Below are 21,247 nucleotides of genomic sequence, written 5' to 3'. Positions count from 1 at the left end.
TAATTAACGCTATTTCTGTAATAATCTTATGTATTTGGTAAAGTATTATTTTCACCCTTTTTCAATTATAAAGCATCAATAACAATTTTCATTAATACATCAATCTTTTTTTTTTTTTTTTTTTTTTAGTACATTCTGTATCTACTACTTTTCTTCTTCTTCTTACAGAACATTTTATAAAGGCTTTAGTTTTCATTAAAATCACACGTTTTGTATATTAAATTGACCATAGATAAAATATTAAAATGTATAATTATTTTGTTATATAATTTCCATCAATATTTAAATAGACAATTTAAATTTTATTACATAGTTCATTGTTCCGAATCTAAAAGCTTACTAACATATTACACATCTAGACATAAATAATCTTTGACAAAATGATAAAATCGATTAAATAAACAAACTATTTAAAACTTTCTTTGGCTTTCATATAGACAGATAACACGGGAGTTGACAAATTTAATTTTTTATTACAGCATAAAATATACTGTTAGGACCATGTGACAAAATGGTCCGTTACATTTTGACATTCGGATTCTTAGACTTTCGAATAATGAATTTACTTCGTTGATGTTTCAGTTTCATTGCTTATTTTAAAACAAAAGTCTTGGTCGTAGTATCTTTGTAAGTTAAATCTATTCATTCTATTTTTGAATGCTGGGTAGCTTATGATGTTACTTTTTTTCATGTAAACTTTCCCTACCGATATTTTTTCTAAAATTCATTTTTTGTATATTCCAGATGGGTGGTTGATGACTGGGGTCCCTGTTCCGTGAGTTGTGGTGGAGGATCACGTTTCAGACACATCCACTGTGTGGAGGAAGGAAATGGCACTAGAGAAGAGGTGAGTATGTCAAATTTTGTCATAAAGTAATTATCATAATTTAAAAGTTTTAAACCAAGTAGTAACCATAGATGGAAAATCAGCCAGCTTTTGACTGATGCCAGCTTTCTAAATGTGACTGATGCCAGCTTTTGAGATAGAATTTGGTGAGGAATCTATTCATGGGCGTCGATCTAGACGTCTACGTCCCTTCAGGATCTGGATATCTTTCCTTGGACTACTAAACGCAAATAACTGAATACCTCCCTCTCCTCCAAGTTATATAGAACTCAACGCCCCTGGATTGTGAAAAATGCAAAATAATTCTTACTTGTTAGTTCAAATACACAATATTGGTAGTGAATGGAGTATTTATCTAGAACTAGAAACAACTATGGAATCAATTATAGAGGGCAAGTAGATTTAGTAAATTGGCATGAAAGTACTTGAATATAATTGTGTAGATAGTATTCACGACTACATCGAAAAAATTGCACCACCAAACAAGAAGAGTATTGTGTCTTACTTTAATAAGATTTGCCAAACTTAAGTTTTCGAGAACAAGAGATACATTCACTTGCAGGTTAGAATACAATGCCGGACGATGTAAGTACTTCTGACTTATAAGTAAGAGTGATGGAAATTATCGTATACACTTGACTACAGTTTAGGTTTATCTCGAATTTTGTGATAGAAGGTAAGGGCATGATAGATAAATTAAGTTTATATTCATCTACATTTCATCACATTCAATCAGTTCTCGTCGACACTCTATGAACATTGAGTTATGTTATGTTCTTTTTAACAGTAGCTACTTATTTACCCGCCCTGAATGGTTAACCTCACAGAAAGAGTTTGATAGTTGAAGTGATCTTTTGTGTTCAATCTACGAACTCATTCTTTCATTCACCGTTCTTATTTCACAGTGAACCTACTGTCTTTACTTTGTTAGCTGTTGACAGTGACCACTTCGCGAAATATGAATCTTGTTGCAATAGTTCTCTTCTTGCTCAAATGTAGGTTAGTTTCCACGACGCTGTCAACAACTTAGTGCACACTCAATTTCGAAGTTGTTGTGAGGGTTTCCGATTGTGTGATATGCAATGATCCGGAAAGGTCATTATTGCGCATGTCCAATGATTAAGTGCAATAGTAACTAAAGGAGTAAATTCACTATCTAATTTACAAACAACCAAAACAGTAAATTAACATCGTTAGAAATGTAATCCTCATATCTATTAATTGGAAAACTAAACTTGTACTATATATATATATATATATATATATATATATATATATATATATATATATATATATATATATATATATATATATATATATATATATACGAGCGTAAAGAGTGAAGGTGCGTATATTGAAGCGTAAAGAGTGAACATTCTAGTAAATTAATATGGATTTCAGCGTACTCTTGTTGTTATTTTAGGGATCAAACTTTTAGAATGAAAAAGAGGCAATCAAAAATATATTCGAAATCAAAAATTCTTCAATTACACAGAATTATTCGCTAATGAAGTCTGGCGGTTCTCTCTACTCTACGTTCTTCCTTTAAATGGAAGCTCGAGACTGCCTTTTACATATTTACTTCCAGACTGTAATATTCATTGCTTGTCCATTGATCCATTCCGCCCTTAAATGTTGAAATTGACAGTACCTTTTAAAAAAACATTCTGTCGATAGAAGGATTCTCAGTTCCCAACATTACATTATTTGACGTATACTTTTTTCCCGTATGCTTTTCACAGAGTTAACGTACGGCACAATGCACTTTACGTTACACGTATTTCATCGAACGTATTAACTTTTAAAAAGTATCCTCTTACAAAACTCAGCCATTAGCCTGGTTCATTGGATTACGAAAAGTATTGCTTTTCCTCATAGTTTCTGCTACTACCTATCTTCATTCTCACGCACTAAATTAGTGAATTGGGGGATCATATCCTTTATAATGTATCCTGTCAACAGTTGGTTGAATTAAATTGCGTTCATCCAATTAGTGAGAAAATTTATGACTCCATTTTCTGATTTTTTCCCTCTCCCTGTAGTCAAACATCATTTTTCCATTCACTTGCTGCCACTTCCCGCAAAAGTTTTTTTTTTTTTTTTTTTGCCTCTTTTTCCTGTAGAATATTGGCATTAAAATTCCTTACTTCTAAAACAGAATTAAAGCTACGTATCACCTACTTATGAAAATTAGCTTTTGTATTTGGCGATTAAATAACGCCACTAGTGATGGCTAAAGGCCTACCGTACGAAACATTTTAACATTGGTGATATCTTTATACAGGGTGCGGGAAAAACCTCACAACTTTGGAGAGGCAAAGCTTCGGGTGAAGAGCGTGTACAGTGCTAAGGAGCATGTTATTAAGCAAAAGTGTACGTGCTGTTTCCAGTGTAACTCATGGTATGGTCAGGAAAACATTGTACCTTTGTTGTTGAAAAGTTTATATATAAAGAGAGTTTTGATTAAAGTTTTAATTAAAACAGCATTCTGTGTACTTTCTAGAAGAAAATATACAATCGTCGTATATCTTCTTTGGTTTTGAATTTATTGGCTTCCTAAATAGTGAGTTAGTTCTACTGCAACCTGTAAAAAGTAATTGCATTTTACATTGGTAGGACGTTTTAGTATATTTAATATTACTAATAAAGTAGAATAGATAATATTCGAGTAGGAGCAAACCTGCCAACCGTTTTCCAAACGCAAGAACTTTTGCTGAAACTTGCAATAAAATTTAAAATGATCTAAGCAGTTCTATAGCAAGGTAATGTTTGACGAAATTTTCAGTTCTTTCTTTGTTGCATTATTACTTGACAAAATAACAGATGTAGCAAGTAAGTCCCAACTTTGAGTACTGTCACACTGCGTGGCAACAAAGTTGCTGGAAAGGTACCTGCGATTTACAGATGTTACTGGAAATCGATCACCTGCAGCTTTGGACAACCACATGTAAAAATGAAAATAAATCTTTAATTTTATATCTCAATGCCATTTAGGCTAACGAATGATTAATGAAGATGGATGATTGTCAAAGACTTGGTGAAATGAGAATAGGGAGGAAACGGAATCACCCATGAAAACCCATTCAGATTATGTTTGTCCATATAACTATTAGTTTATCGTACTATGTAATGTCCTTTAAACTAAAGAAGACGGGTGATTATTAAAAGTGAATGATTGTGAAATTAAATTTTCTGTGCTCTCCTTCCGAGAATCGAACCTGGGATTACATAAACCAAAAGCACACGCGCTAGCCACTAGATCAGCTAGCAAAGTTTGTGTTGCTATTTATGACCTATTCCCCAGCCGGAAACAGCACCACACGCCACTGCACCTACATATTCCTCACATCCCTAACAGCACAAGATGTGCTAGGCATATGCCATTTAGGTGCCCCAGCTACTTTTTAGGTACCCGACACTTGGCACACATGATATTCATGTGCTAAGTATGTACTTCAGCTACCTACAGTTTTAGGTACTTGTTACACCTAATTGATAATTTGCAACTATGTACCACAAATATAGCATTTATATACTTAGCTCAGATTCGCACTCTAACAGTCATTTGTTTTTATGTCGTCTGTTATGTTCTAGGTACGTCCTTTAGGTCCATACTGTTTCAGATACCCTAACAGCACAAGATTGCTAGGCATGCGCCATTTAGGTGTTCTAAAATCATCTCTCATATTTGATGCATTTGTTGCTTCTTTTTCTAAGCGATTGTGTACTAGAAGCATCAAACGCATCAACTTTATTAGATGGCAACTGTCGCCGATCATTTGAAAGTGAATATGGAAGAACCATGAAATAAAGTAAACAGACACTCGTAATTTTGTTATAAAATACATGGCGAGCGGATTTTATCTGATCCCAAATGGTTATCGTCAAATATATGCAGTTAAAGGAGCACTCTGATTAGCCACATTCAAAAGACCTCAACAATATTTCCCTCTACAAGCGCCGTACTCTTCATCTCCTCCGTGCCAAGTCGGAAGAGCACGCGGCTAGTAATCCAAAAGTTGGTGGTTCGCGACCACCTCCTTTGGGGCACATTTTTTTACTTGTTTAAAGTGTTTTAGACTCACCTTAATGTAAACACATTACGCATATAGGCGATTTAACATATTTTGGGGGAGTAATTTTGTGGTTCATTGACGCTTATGGCATGGGGAACATACCTAGAACATACTAGGCACGTTCCCCAGGCACATGTCAGGCATGTGCCTAGGGGTAGACATAGACTGTGACTATCACTTGCCATACATGTAATTTCTCTCTCAAGGCACATACTGGATACATTCCCATGTACCTGAGGGAACATAATAGGCATATGTCTGCTATGTAATTGTGCTGTTAGGGATATGTACCCACAAAAATAATATATATTGTGAAATTCTTAATGGTTTTCAATTTGTGTATCCCCTCCCCGTTTATAGTATGATCTTGATTAAAATTTATGTTCTTGTATAAGTGATACAATTTTTATTCATTTTTAGTTGGAAATTACTTTAAATGACAATGCCAATTTTTTCGACTCTCCTCAAATTTTGATAACGCATTTTGCGTCATAAGCCGTCTTGTGATCACCCCTGAAAATGATAGACAGACGTTGGCTAGTGATACTATTAAATGGATTTCGGTTTATATTTAACGGAGTTATTATTATTATTATTATTATTATTATTATTATTATTATTATTATTATTATTATTATTATTATTATTATTATTATTATTATTATTGCTTTAGTAAATACGTAAGCATGTAAAAATGTTATTCTCTAAAGGTCATTTTGGATAGGAAAAAATTGCTCTCATTTTTATTTCGATCTTCTTTTGTTAGCTTATTTCATATTCTGGTATCTCTGTGTATCTTGCGGAATGTTCTTATATTCCCATTTCCCGATATTGAGTAGCGTGGCCTCGTGCTCAGGGTCATCGTGTGTGGAAAGAGGTCGGGCGATGTCTCTCTTTCTCTCCCTCTCTCTCTCATCCTTCCTTTGTTTCTTTCTCTACTACGTCATAGTTGGAATCCCGCCAAAAGGAACTCCGTCAGGGCAAAGAAATGAAAAGAAGTTAGAGGTTTTTTAACCGGGTGTGAAACTGCGTAATGCAAACTCAGAGCTGTATGCGGGTTCTTACAAGCAGTGAGAACAATTTTTGGAAAACCATAACAAAACCTTTTGTCTGTAAAATTTAATTATGCAATTTGTAAAGGATAATAATTATCTTTCGGAGGCATAATTGAATGTTTGGGAGAGTGGGTACATGAGTACTTTTGTTACCTATAGCCGACGACATAATCTCGGAAAGTAATCGTGAAAGGATTTTGGCTACAAATATTTTGCTTAGCCATCTAACTTCTGGAGGAAACTCCGTTATTCTAATCTGAAATTTAACAAGATTTATTCGATAGCAAAGAATTAAATGATAGTTTCCACACAACGTTCAAATGGTACATTAAGGGGAATTAATTCTCTAAATCTCTTTATACCTAGGTAATAAGGAATAAGAAAAGAGTGCAACGGTCGGATTGATGTGGCAGTAGCTCCATAAGATGTCCATAATGGTATTGTGGCAGTAGCTCCATAATGGTATTGCCCTCTTTTAAGGTGTTGCTAGAATGATTGCTACTGATGTCACCAGAAATTACTTTCGGGGTCACCAATTTAAGATGCTTCTGCTCTAAGTGAAGGATATCCTTCAGTAAAAGTACGAAATAGTAACGCCTATGCAGTATTTTATTAACTTTTAAAATCCTGCCTTAATTTATTTCAGTAGAATCCAAAATTTTGATGACATTCAAAACATCACGATAACGTTCCTGACACCAATATAAGAGAAAGAAGTTCATATGGACCTATAGGGAAAAGTGCTTAGTTTCACAGCTAAGGCTGCCAAAGAGTGTAGAAAAGCTACATTGCAGCACGCGCTATTTTGAACACGAGAAATCCACATCATCGCATAGGAAGTCACACATATGACATCAAAAATTGCATATTTCAGCAATGTACAATATGTGCGCAAGGGAGTCTCTCCAGGGCATAATTCTCAGACGTGCTCCCAACGTAATTCTGAGACATGTTCTGACTTAAAGGTGGGTTCAAATCAGGCAAAACTTAAACCTTGACAGAAATGAATACGGAATGTGTCAACGGGAAATTGGAAGTGATATAGAGTACTAGCTACAAGGTTTCTCGTATTCGGAATAATACGAGGAATGAGGCTAGCTTTTGCGCAGCCCTAACTGTGAAAATAAGTTATTTTTCTCATAGCTGCTTATGAACTTCTTTGTTATCCTGGCGTCAAGAATCACCTCCCAAATGTTATCGGTGTCGTCTTAATACACCCTCTATATTTGATTTGATCTGAAGCACTAGGTAGTTCCCAACACTTCTTGTGAAGTTCTTGTACTTCATCTTCTGTACTGTAAGTATACTTGCTTTACGAACTTCATGTTTTTCTATATACATCCTACATATAATCCTGTGTTTCTCACTTCCCCTTTGTTCTTTCAGCAATATTTTTGCTTCCGAAATTCAAAATCTTTCGTGTCTTTATTTTCGTGAATGTTCTAATGAAAGTCATATACATTTAGTCATTTCCTGACCCTTGCCCATCACATATCATCGTGAAAACTCATAACTAAATTTGCAAAAAGCACAATAGAAGAACTTGAAAATCTGAATGTTCACTGCAAACTAATGAGTAAAATATACCTAAAGAAACATTTTTCACTTCTACGGCTCCATCAATAATGATTGTGGACATACACTGATCAGCCAAAAAATCATGACCACCGGCTACTTTTTGAATGATGTCGTTGGGCTAACGTAAGACGCACGAAGCACGACAAAACCGCTCGCCAAATGATGACAGGAATCTCAGTCGAATGAAGAAGTCCGGCGATATATCAGAGTTTGATAGGGAACATATTGTGATGACTGGACGATTGAGAACGAGCATTTCGGAAACAGTGCGAAGGCATCGTACTTATTGTCTTCCAAAGGTGGGGAAAGGACGGTGAAACAGCACAAAACCACAAGGCATAGAGCGACCGCATGATATTGGTCCATCCCATTAAAGATGTTAGATTTGTAGATTATCAAGATGGTTACAACAGAATAGGGGGCAAATTGTGGCACAATTAACAGATGATGTAGCATGAGTGTATTTGAAGACACAGTTCACTGTATATTGTTACTTATGGGCCTTCACAACCAACGCCCCATACATGTACCAATGTTAACTATAGGGCATCATCGATAACGACTAGAATGAACACGTGTTCATCCTCGTTGGGTGGTGAGACAATGACACAACGATGAATCACAATATTTCTTAATCACATCTTTGGTCTGATCAAATCCGTCGTCGCCCAGGAAAACAGCTGCTTGAGACGTGCACAGTAGGGTGACGACAGGCCGGAAGTTGCTCCATTAACCTTCACATGATCATCCATGGGATTGGTACTGCATGTACAAGTGCTATCTATTAGCAAGTCATTGATGATCACATACACCCATTCATAATGGCCATATGTCCAGTTGGGAATGACATTTTTCAGCAGGACAACGCCATTTGTCACAAGGCAATGATGTGTTACAATAGTTCGAGGAGCACAGTGGTGAATTTCAATTGCTGCAATAGTCCCCGAACTCACTTGAACTTAATCCAACAGCTTTGGATGTCATTGAACATCATATCCGAGCTCACTGATCCCTTCAGCGGAATTTACAGGAATTAAATGATTTGTGTGTACAGATGTGGTATGCTATGGTTCCAGCCACCTACCAAGGTTTCACTGCTTTCATGTTAAATCGCATTGTTACTGTCCTGCGAACCAAAGTCGAACATATCACATAGCTTGTCATAATGTTTTGGCTGGTCAGTGTAAGTAACATTGTTGTAGCGTGTACGGTGATGTCAAATGATTACATTAACATTTTAAATATTATTTATACAATTAAATTATCATGCCCTACTTTAGGATTACTAAAAACGCTCTTCAAACAAGTAACTATCTTCCAGGATAGGATACAGTAGATTTTGTCATGAAAAGATTGCAGACATATTTAAAAAAGAAAAGAATTAGCATATTATGACATGAAATACAGATTTATTTCTTCTTGGGCCAATACATTTGTGAATATGGTAGCCTATTTGTTGGAGCAAAACTTTTTTTTTTTTTTCGTATAAAGGTTACAAAACGTTTTGACATAAAATTACATCACACTCAGTACAATAACTGCCAAACCATCTAAAAAAAACATAACATTCCCAATATCCGGGGAAAGTGGATATAGCATATTTTAGAAACAAGCTTCTTATATAGTACGTAGGAAACATGTGTAGTTAACCTGTGGCTACTAACTTCATCCTTTTGCTTAATGTCAGTGTGTTTCACACACACACACACACACACACACACACATATATAAATATATATATATATATATATATATATATATAAAGATAATAGATGGTATGTACATAATGAATCATCACGTTTACAACGGGATAACGATTTGCAGAAAATAATTAAAAGAAACAGGAAAATACACAGAATGCATCCTGGGGGTGCGGACTCCCACCCCCAATATCCCGACTTTTCTGTGAATGTAGTCTAATTTTAGGGGTTATTTTACATTTTTATATAATATATCCTCGTATTGAATTTTGATCCTCTGAAAGCTTTCAACCACCAGAGATAAATTCCTGCGTATGAGTCTGCAAAGAAATACAGTTTTGCTATTCACCTGATAAAACCCGGGAAAACTCTTTGAGAAGGCCATTCGCCGATTCGGACTATGATTTTTCTTCCTATTATGGTTAATATATACTTTTCACTTTAACTCATTCGCTTGTACAGTTTATTGTGGTATATTATTTTATCGTATATTTGATCAATCAAATTACTAGCGTGTATGCCTCGAATACGAATGCTCTCTGTGAATTTCATGTTTCTAGATGTTTAACAATCTTTGGAGTCTATAGTTTAATGTGAAACCCAAATAACATGAGTTCACACCGAAATTCGAACTCGGGTCTCCAGCGCCGAACGTGAGTACTCTAACATATAACCACGAGGAAGCACTAGAGCCGCGGTAACGTTGTTGGTGCAATGTAGTATACTTTTTAATTGAATGGCCGGGTTCGATCTCGGTGGGAGCGGGAAATTTTTATCAGTCTGCACTAGTTCTCATGAGGTTTTGAACTTCATATAGTATCTTTAAACTGGCTATTTGTGGTAACTGGAGGAAGTAAAGGTGGCCAGACCATTTTTATTAAACAGGAAGAGAGTTTATTAAACAGGACATAGCTACAAATAATAGGCCTATTAATGGAACTCTAAATTCCATCAGTAAAGAGCTCGACCTTTGACTCGCTGTATTACAAGGAAAGCAATTCTTTCTTGTACTCACTGTTTACCTATATGCATGTATATATAGTATATATATATGCAGTTGTCATATGAACGAGACGTTAGCTTATGAAAATAAAAGATGGAATTCACCCATTTATCTTTGCTGCGAACTACATTTGCCTTGTTTCAATTTCTGTGCAAGGATATTTTTGTGTTATGGAAATTATGTGCATATTTTTAAGTGAAGAAAGATGCGTGGTCTTTTATGTAAATGTTAGGTAGATATTACTTTCACGCAAAAAATGTTGATATTTTCCTTTTCCTCGTCTTATGCATTCCTTGTTGGTAAAAACAGAAATATAATTTCATCCGTCTTCTTGCTTTGTACCAAAGTATCCAAAAAGCTTTCTACTGCTACCTCTGCTTTGGCTTTCACCGGTTCCATTCGTAGACGGCATGCTCATATATAAAGTTACATGAATAGAAGCGTATGTTGTTATATCATAACATGCAAATTAACTCCAATTTACGGTCCTTTAAATTGCCTCGGCTTAACATATAAAGGCTCTCTCTCTCTAAGCCCACGGACAGAATCTGAAAGTTGAGAAATAGTGTTGATGAAATTCGAAAATTTTAACATATGTATTATTATAGGACTTTGCAGGTTCTGCAAGTTTAAACATGTTCCACATTAACTGGTCAAAGAATTTCTCTTTGCACTATGTTTATTCATTGATGTAAGTTGTAGGAAAACTTATCTTTAGTTCTGAGGACATATTTTGTTTCTGATCAAATCGAATGGACGCTATAAACGGACAAAGCTTCTTCATGGCTAAGCGGTTAGCGTACGCTCCTTTGCTGTGGGAGACCTGGTTCGATTCCTGACGGGAGTTCAAGTGGTACGGATTCCACGCTAATCAGTAGTCCCACGTCTCATATAGCCTCGCTGCTGAACGGGACGTTAAGCTCAAAGTCAACTCAGCTATAAGCAGACAATAGAACAGACTGAAAAATCAACTTGTTTGATGCTGAAAAATATTAATATCCCAATATTTACCTGGAATATATGAAATCTTGTAGTCAATGCGACTAAGCTGGCTAAACTTGAACTAATGTGACCTACAGTTCTTCATTAGTAAGCAGGAAATTCATGGAATATTATCAGGAATCATTTCTGGATAGATGGCAAGTGTCCTCATATATGTTGTGGGAGATCCAAATTTGATTCCCAGTGAGAGTACGAAATTTTCCAAAGGCCACAAAATAAAAATTCCTACAATATTATAATGTATAACGAATTAATGCTCAAAGATTTTCAATCGATAGATCCCATTGAACTGAACAAAATGGTATGTGATGTAAATCCTCATGTGTAGTTTTCGAGAAAACGAAAAAAAATATTTATGTAAGCCTATTAGATTGAACTATAACTACATTACCTATTAAGATTACGATAATGCTGAGTTATACACTCGTTAAGCTTTTCAAGAGAGGCTGCAGTAGCTCAGTGGTAGAACGCTCACCTCTGGAGCTTGAGGGTTCCTTGCTAGAGTACAGCCCGCTCCAAGTGAGCTTTGTGGTAGACAGAAATCGTGCGGGTCGTTTTTTCTCTGCCTGTTTTCTCCTATCTCGTTCTTAATTTTATCACTATCACGCATCTCATCATAATCGTCTCCTTTACGCTTGGAGCATAATTGTAGTATGTTTAAACAAAGAAAAAAGTTTTTCGTTTTAATACTTGCAATATAAATACATTGTATGGTTAATGAGTTCAAAATTATGAATAATTCTAATTTTTTTCATTTTTATTTATAATATTGTGTGAGGATGAGCTGTGCAAAGTCGTTACATGAAATCAAGCTGAACAAGATATGTTGGAGTGGGGGTATATTTTGTGCATTGTTTTAGAAAATAATATTATCTTATTCTACTGAAGATATAGATATACATGTATAGATACAGATATAAATAAGAGCTCCTTCATGGCTATGAGGGTTAGCGAACGCGCCTTTGGCTTCACCGGGTTCGCTTCCTAGCGGGTGCTCATGTGGTTCGGATTCCACGTTAATCAGTAGGTCCACGTCTCATATAGCCTTGCTGCTGAACAGGACGTTAAACTCAAACTGAACTCAACAGATATAGATATAAATGCACTGATAACTAGCAGTTTGTCACTCTTGTTGTGTCTCTTCTCCTATCAATGGTACACAGGCCGGTAGCCAGCCCAAACAAGTAGGGGGCCCCGGTAGAAGTTAGGGGGGGCCCGATCCAACCATATTATAATTCATTTGCAAGCCTACCGTGAAAATTTTAAGGGGGCCATTAAAAATTTAGGGGGCACGCCCCCTTAGATCCCCCTGTATACGGGCCTGATGGTATACAGATTCCTATCGGTAACATATTCTTGTAACAGCGATACACAATGACATACATATTACATATAGGCTCAATAAGTGTTAATTAAATTGAGTCTATCCTGCCTTTAGATAAAACTTTCAGTCAAGAAAATACAATATACGTAGTAATGAATACAAGAATAGGTTTTACATTACTTTTTTTTTAGTATGTCTGCTAAGAATTTGAGAAATACTTCTGTGCTTCAACAATCTAAACATATGTTTCACGTGTTTTTCTTCTTGACGGTCGACTAAGAAAACGATATGTAAACGAATACAATTGATTCTGACTAGGTTTCAAACGAATTTCCCTGTGTATAAAACTTTAGACTCAAGCAACTGAAGACTTTGTTTATCTTCGTCAGAATCTTTTCTTTTTCCTTTTTTCTATATATATAAAAACAAAGCAAAAGGAAAGAAGAAAATACAATGACTAATGACTAAATAAATATTTGCCTTTTCTTATCTATTTCTTTTTCTCTTCCCTTTCTTTAACAATTCTTTTTCGTTTTCTTTTTTCTACTTCTTTTCTTTTACTTGTTTTTGTCCCCCTTTCAGATTCACTTCTCAGCGTTCCATAGAAACTGTCAAAATGAAAGAAAAATGTTTTCTCTCTTGCCAATGACGTCCAGGTTCGATTCTCGTAAACACAACACAAAGTTCATCACACCAGACTTTGATACTTGATATGTCTCACATCAATTAACCTCTGTATACTCAATAGTTTTTAACTTTTGAATATTTGAACCAGAAATGATTGAATCTCAATGCATGTTTTGTTCATGTTGAGTACAGTATCTAAGTACAGGGGAGTGCGAAAGTAGGTTATAAGAGCAATTGTTTTCTTTATTAGTAGTTATGAAATATGTAATAACTTCTTGATGATAAAAAAAATAGCTTTATGAGTAAATACGTAGAAGTCGTCATTATCATATTGTCGTCGTAATTGTAGAATAACAGTGTTCTGTAGCATGTTAAGATACAGATCGTAGGTAATAGTTTAATTTTAAAAGATAGGCCCAATGACCCTTTTACATAAAAGGCTTACCCAAACTGTAACCCCAGGTTGATTAAATTGTTGTTACATGGGGGTTTATGTTGAGTAATAGTATATGTGCAATTTCTGTTGTGCCATTGACCAGTTATGTTTATTAACAGCGCCTGAAAGTTTAAAATTCGCTTGGTCTGACAAACCCACTTTTCGAATGATGCCATCATCTTGTCTTTCTGCATTCAACATTACCTCGTAGAATTCTAATTAGCGATCTGAATCACCCTCTATAATTCACTAAATAATCTTGACCGATACATTTTCAAACTAAACGTTACATCAGATGCCTAAAAGATTTAAGAGAAATGTCTGATTCACGAGAAGCTCTCTTCTGATACTTTGAGCTTTGAATAAAAACCTGCGCAACTAACATTTCATTGTCCTGGGTAGGAACATTGACTGGTCGACCACTCTTCGGCAGTTTACAGATTAAACCAGTTTTTATCAAATTTATTGCGTAATCTGTAAATTTTTAGTCTACTTGGTGGCGTGTATCAAATTCTGTTGTCCATTTCCATCAAACCTTTTCAGCATTCTCTGTCTTGAGATATTCTTTGATTATCCACTTCCGTTGGTCGATGGTTAAGTTACGAGGCATGAATATCTGAAAAATAATAAATAAACTGTAGACTTGTTGTTGTACCCCATTGTATAAGACGTACTCAAACAACACTACAGAAAATATTTAAAAATCTTGAGCATCTCTGAGGGAATATGTCCCCAAACAGTTTTGTAGAAAGATTTTCTCTGACTCTAGTGAAAAATATATATGCACCAAATCTAAAAATAAACACAGAACGCATCAAATAAGGAATATCTAGTGGTTTAAGTAGTAAGTACTATGAAATATTCAGGAAATAGATCTTTCGACATACGGGTGTATTGAGTGTATTGAGACATCTCATAGAGTGTAACTTAAGTCTAAAATGTCAGTGTAGTTATAAGTAAGTTCACTTGTGATGTCAAACATTCCCATTGAAGCTTATATTTTATTATCGCACCAGGGAAATGCTAGAATAATATCTATCCAAACTCCGTTTCCCGTATATTCAAGACCCTTAATGTTTGGTCTAAGGGGCAATTGCACCACTAACAGGAACATGTTCGGCCATACTTTGATTCCAAAAACAAGAAAAAAGCAGTTTGATTTCTGCTCTCAGATTCTGATGTATTGTACACATGTATTATTTCTTTCTTACATTCATAACACCTCGTCCATAAAGGAACACTGTTTCTCTGATGAAGTGTTCATTCTCAACGTCTAGAATCCCTGATTTCGATTCCAGGTTATATCAATTTGTACTAGAAAAAATCATGCCCACGTCTTAAAACGTTTCATCAACTCTCTTTATTCCTTAATTATTTCTCCATCATTCACTTGTATTTATTACCAGTGTATTTAGCCTATAAAGAATAACTAGAGGATATTAAACAAGTTTCATTACATTTTACCGGATTTACTTTCAGCTAACATGTAAGCAGGCGTCAAACCAAAGTCTCTGAATATAGTGGCAAATCTAACCAAAGACAGACTAATCAACACGAATTGTAGTCGTAACGGAAGCGTTCCTGCCCTGCAGAAATACTGTGAAGATTAAAAACCAGAGAACGATAATTATAAATAAATAAAACGATGATTGTTTTCCTTAATCATGGACTTGGACATGTAGTGAATTTCAACATGTGAGCGGTATCTGTGATAATATTGGATCTGAGTTATCTTGTGGAGAAGATTTCTACTGCAGTGATCCTCATATATTGCAGGGAATTAAAAAAAAAGTAATGAGTATTCAGAAAGCATATCGAGAATGATGACAGTCATATACCTAGGTAGATGTAATATAGTCTCATTTTTACACTGGCTTCAGACTTTTTAGCATCATTCATTGCGTTCTTAATCGAACACAAGGTCGTATGTATTATGAGATAATCTGTAATCGAACTTATACTCACTAGCGTTAGAGATGAACATTCTACCAGTGAACTACCATGGCCTATGAATGATGAAACTAATTTATTGTTGTGTAGAATAAATTAGAAATGTAAGTGGGAAAGCAATACCTTCTGCTTCATAGCAGATGAGTGACTTAGCCAAGAAACGGAATGTCTAGGTAAAAAGGGAGCTGAGGTAGTGTTGAATACCCAGTAGAATGAAATGGAGGGAGGATAGAACACATTGTATGGGAACTGGAGAGATCGCAATGAGCTTTTACGGCTATGAGCATTAATACTGCATGAAAGAGAGAGAGAGAGAGAGAGAGAGAGAGAGAGAGAGAAAACAAGCGAGCATCGAGTTAAAACCTCAGTGGATTCTCTCTAGTTCGAGTATTCGAAAATGAATGCGGAAAGCTGTTTGTGGAAGGGGGAAATGAAAAGGCGATCAAAATGCGCGCAGAGATATTCTCCTCCAATGAGAAGAATCCCCCAAAGTTAGAAGCAACTCCTCTTGGAATTTTCGCCGGATTTAAATTAGCTGCTTTAAAGCTTAGAAAAAAAGAAACAGAGGATGGAGGGTGGAGAAATCTTCAAGTTTCTTGTAACACGAAACACTAAGCAAAGACGATGGATTGAGTGATCACGACGTCTACTACAATTTAGCCATTTTTCCTCCATAGAAGAAAATTACCATACGAGATAATGGCTGTATAATGAATGCATGGATATTGCAAAGGGAAGTAAAACTTTAAAAATTATTTTAACTATTGTTTTTTCCTCCCAGTATTCGTGGTATTAGTATTTCTATTGGAATAAAGAGAAAGAAAAGATAATTCATAATATATATATGTATATATACACTTCATTCAATTTCAAGGGATCTCTTCATTCTCACTGAAAATTATTTTAACGATTTTTCCTTTTAAAAAAGCTAATAACTCCGGAACATACTATGATACTGCGGGCCAAGCTTCTCCTGTTACCTTCCCTACTTTCGTTGCTTTATTTTAACCAGTACATTGCAATTACTTTAAATCGCTAATAAAATATTTCATTCGTCTAGTAACAAGGTGGCACAGTTGGCGCAAGTCTGTTTCTCTAGTTTATTTGTAAAGAAGCAGGTTACATCGTTGAGATAACAAAGCAAAAGTTAACGCAGCCTATCGAAGATGGAGAGACCTAAGAATTCCTGGAGCATTTTTACATGGAAAGAATCCTTCAGAATTATAAGATTACCATATTAAGTGTTGGTTGCCACAAAATTTGGTACATCAATTGCTAAGAACACGTGAATATTAGCAATAGTATCTGCAATGAATAATGCCATCTCCGCTAGTCTATTTGCTAGCGTGCGTACCCTTGGTGTATGAAGTCACGGGTTCGATTCCTGGTGGAAGAGACATGAAATTTGAACGCTTACGTTAGTACAGATTCCAACTCAAAATGTAAATCTATACCTCATATAGCCTCTGTAGTGGGAAGAATCGCTTTGGAACTAACCAAACAAGTAATGAATAATTTGCAGACTTCGAATTCAATCCGTCTTGGTATCTGGATTCCGTCTTTAATAGTACTTAGGGCTCCATTAACTTCAAGTGGTTGCCAATTTGTAGTCAATAATGAAAAAAATATATTAATTTACTAAACATGAATAAATCATTTTAGTGATTTTTCGAGAAAATCTCCGGAACAGAAACTTACTTCCCCCAAACAAACTACTCTTTTATAATTGAGGGGGTGAGCGCAACAGTGGTCTGACCCACATTTTTCAAAAATGGAGGAAAATCAAAATAAAGTTAAACACATGTGCTTTTTGTACAATATACGAAAAGCAACCACAAGTGGTTGAATGTGTCATACATTGTACATATATATATTGTACAAAAAACCACATGTGTTTAAGTTTAACGTGATTTTTCTCCATTTTTTAAAAATGTGAGTTAGACCACTGTTGCGCTCACCCCCTCAATTCTTCCCAAGACAAATGGGCTTTGTCGTATTTTTGAGTTATCAACTGTTAATGAAACTGTTAAAGTTGCTTGGAAGACGGATTGTACTAAAATCCTTATCAGCGGTGCTCATTCCCCTAAGGCTCATGACGCGCTCCCCATTTTTTCTATGTTCCCCCCAAGTCAAGTAGTGGTCGCCTTTAAGGTTAATCAATGGCCTTTTCTTCTTTAGTGTTAATATCTCCCCTTTCCCCGCAACCCATAATGAATAAAAAGCTTTGTTATGTTTAGATAATTATCCAGAAAATATTTCTACCCTCCTCCCCTCTTCCCGCATGCATTAAAGCTTCCTGCAAAAAGCACCAGATCTTTGTGGTACTTCGGAAAGAAAACTTGAGAAAAATTAAGGAATGAAAATTGCCAACCATGCCCCCCTACAAACCAGTCATTATCTCCCTCGGAATTATTTAATTATGCCCAGGAGGAGAGAGTACGACCTATTTGCGTTGAATTACTCTTAGTATTAAATGAAAAAATAAAACAATTTTAGATGAAGAAGTAAATTAGGTGAAATACTTTCCCTCTCTAAATTGTGCATAATGCTAGCAAGTTATTGAGATCATCTAGTAGCACCCTTAATCCTCGATAAGTCGTGTACTAGCTGTGGATAGTTTCTACCATTCACAGAGGGGGATTATGAAATACTTCACGAGATTCCGTCGTCAAATAATCATATTATTTTTTATTAAATTTTCAGTGAATATTTCTGCCCTCCCCCTTCCCATGTAGAATGTTCCCGCCACTGATTTAAAAAAAGCTTCCCAGTGATTTAAAAGTAAATGGTTCACAGTGATTGGTTTATTATTTTTAATAGAATTTACCAATACTTGACAGTGCTTTGGAACCCAGAATTAGGAAAATTTCGAACTGATGAATTTACAGCCCCTCTCCAAATCAAACACTATCTCCCGTAAATAGTTATAATCATCCCCATTAGGAAAGGTACGTAGTTCTAATGCATTATTCTTAGTTGAAAATGAAATTTAAAATAATCTTAGACAGAAAATCAAATTTGTTGAGATATTTGTGTCTGTTCCAAAATTACTCATGACACTTTATGCGTTATGGTACCCCCTCTGTGCACCCAGGATCCTCATTGATGTCTTATTAGATGAAATCTCACAATGAAACACATACCTGAATGACCTCCCAAAATTTATACTGAAATCAGCGCCACTGGTTATAGGCGTGTCAACGAAGAGGACAGGGTGGGCAATGGTGCCACTAGAATTCTGCAGAAAATGTATTGAATATTGAACAGCATTTTTTTTTTTTTTTTTTTTGGTATATATAAATGATTGAACAAATTCTCGTCTGGAATTGTTGAGCTATAGAGGCTTTACAAGTTTTGTCTTGTATAATTTGTACAATACTCACAACAGATTTGAAATTATTTTATTTTTATAATCTACTAGTATGTACGCACTCCAAAGATGTGTTATTCTCTTATTTAAAACACTGGAATTATGATTTTCTTTGGAAGATCGAGAAAAAATAAACAGTGTTACAATCGATGAGCCAAGTTAGTGGAGTGGATTTGAGGAAGTTGTTGGAAACTTGTGACCATACATTAAAGTTAATTAGAGAAAAGTAAACATAACAAAGTTAATTGACTGGATATGGTTTAGTTACATGTATCTCGTCTCCACTCGTAAGTTAACGTTGAGTATTACCTTAATGAAACAAATTTGTTTTGTGAAGTTTTACTACACTGAAAGAAATGTTCATTTAATTTTAAGCTGACATACTTTGTTAGTTTATATACGATCGTCATTTACCAGTAAAGATTAGTAAGTACGAAACCACCAGTCTAAAACGGAATCTCTCTGTTTTCTTGCTTATGGCAATAATCCTAATATATTAGCTGCTCAATTGGGTTTCATTGGATGCTCTTTCATTTTTCTATCTTTTGCTTTAGTTTGGAAAACTGTTGTTTAAAACCCTTGTTGATAGGGAATTTGTGAAAAACCATTTAAAATTATGAGAAATTAAACGATACGCAAGGTCTTTTTTCCCGTACACACCTCTTGCTTCTCTACCGCTGTTCATAGTTAAATGCCTTTGGAATCGATAAAGTAATAAAAAACGGCAGTACAAAATTACCTCATTTATTTGCAAAACCACAATCAGTGTTGGTGATTGAAGAGAGCGCCATTTCCAACTATCTAACCTCTCTTTAGTAATGTGTATTAATATTATACCCTCAGGGTAGAAACCCAATCAGAAGCCATTGTTCTATTTTTGTTTAGTTTTTATTATTTAGATTGTGAAGCTAGAGAGCTTTGTGGAGTTGAAAAGGTTGAGAGAGGTTATGCTGTATAGGATGCTAAATATTACGGCTGTTAAATATTACGGCATTTCTTTATACATGCTACTTCCCTATTGTAAATATACAGATCTGTTACTTTTCCTTTACTTTTACTTAAGAACACCGATTGGAATAAGAAAAATCTTATGAACCTCCTTTTTATCATTGAGATTCTTTTTCCAGTTGTGACTTGTTACTAATTACATAATTCAGTTTCAGCCAAACAGGATTCAAATAATAATGCTGAATCAGCATTACACTTAACCATAGAATGTCAAATTGGAACTCAGAAATATAATATTTACTTTCATCCTATTGTACATTCCAAATTTCTTTGAACGAAATTACATTATTTTGATTTAGCGCTGTATCAGAAATTATTTTCTTTCTACAATCATAATTTCTATTTTGCACGCGTTCATGTTCATGCCTAGTGAGTTCACAGATGATGCATGTAGATCCTTCGTTTAAAAAATATGACTGAAGAATAGATAGAAAAAGAAAATAAAACTATATTTCCTGGTGTGAAATTGCAACGTTAATATTTGCTGCACTTCTCCAATTAAACCGTATAAGTAAAGTATCTTCCAACATTGAATTCCGTCCACTTATGTTTTATTCAAAATCAGCAATATTTATTTCCAGTTAATAATATTATATATACCAAACGTAGGCAGATTTGGGTAGAAAAAGTCGCCAGTGAATGATCTCATGCACGCATGAAGTGCCATTACTTTTACTTCATTGCAAAGTAGTGTAAGTGCAATCGAGAACAGTCATTATTCTGGTTTCCAACTGTTATTTGCAGAGGGTATTACTGTACATCATACGTTGAAATCAACCTCCTAAAATGAATACATATAAGGTACTTAAAAAGTTGACAATGAGGAATTAGTCTAATGCGTGATTTGCGGTTTTCTTTTCTTACAATGTCATTTTTGCACAAATGAGAACGGTCACCATTCTGATTTGCAACTATTGCACTAATTTATATCATACATTGGAATCAGTTCCCTGACATGAACATAAAGTATCTAAAAAAAAAAAAAAAAAAAAAAAAAACGGCATAAGGGTTATTCTCATGGAAAGTGGCACGATTTGCAGTTTTTTGCAATGTTATTTGTACTCTAAACACAACAATCATTCTGGTTTGCAACTATTATTTCCAGAGGACATTATTGTATCATACATTATAGTTGAGATTAGCCATCTGGCATGAACATAAGATACCTACAAAAATCGGCAATTCAAGGTTAGTCTCGTGGAAAGTAGCTCGATTTGCAGCTTTTTTACAATGCTATTTGTGCTAAAATGAGAATGATCACAATTCTGCTC

The 21,247-nt window shown here is 35.1% G+C and overlaps 1 protein-coding gene across 5 annotated transcripts in view; it reads left to right on the top strand.

The window, feature by feature from the left end:
- Window positions 1-21,247, top strand: part of nolo (ADAMTS-like no long nerve cord) — a 1,299,980-nt gene that overhangs the window by 1,039,332 nt on the left and 239,401 nt on the right. For all 5 annotated transcript variants that reach the window (XM_081748697.1, XM_081748696.1, XM_081748695.1 and 2 more), the window contains exon 8: window positions 745-847. In XM_081748697.1, the coding sequence (XP_081604823.1) occupies window positions 745-847 (103 nt within the window). The remainder of the gene's footprint in view (window positions 1-744; window positions 848-21,247) is intronic.

Source organism: Thermobia domestica, chromosome 2, assembly GCF_964235325.1.
Source record: "Thermobia domestica chromosome 2, izTheDome1.hap1.1, whole genome shotgun sequence".
Taxonomy (NCBI): Eukaryota; Metazoa; Arthropoda; class Insecta; order Zygentoma; family Lepismatidae; genus Thermobia; species Thermobia domestica.
Note: the sequence above shows the minus strand (reverse complement) of the source record. Positions and strands in the feature narration are given on the sequence as shown.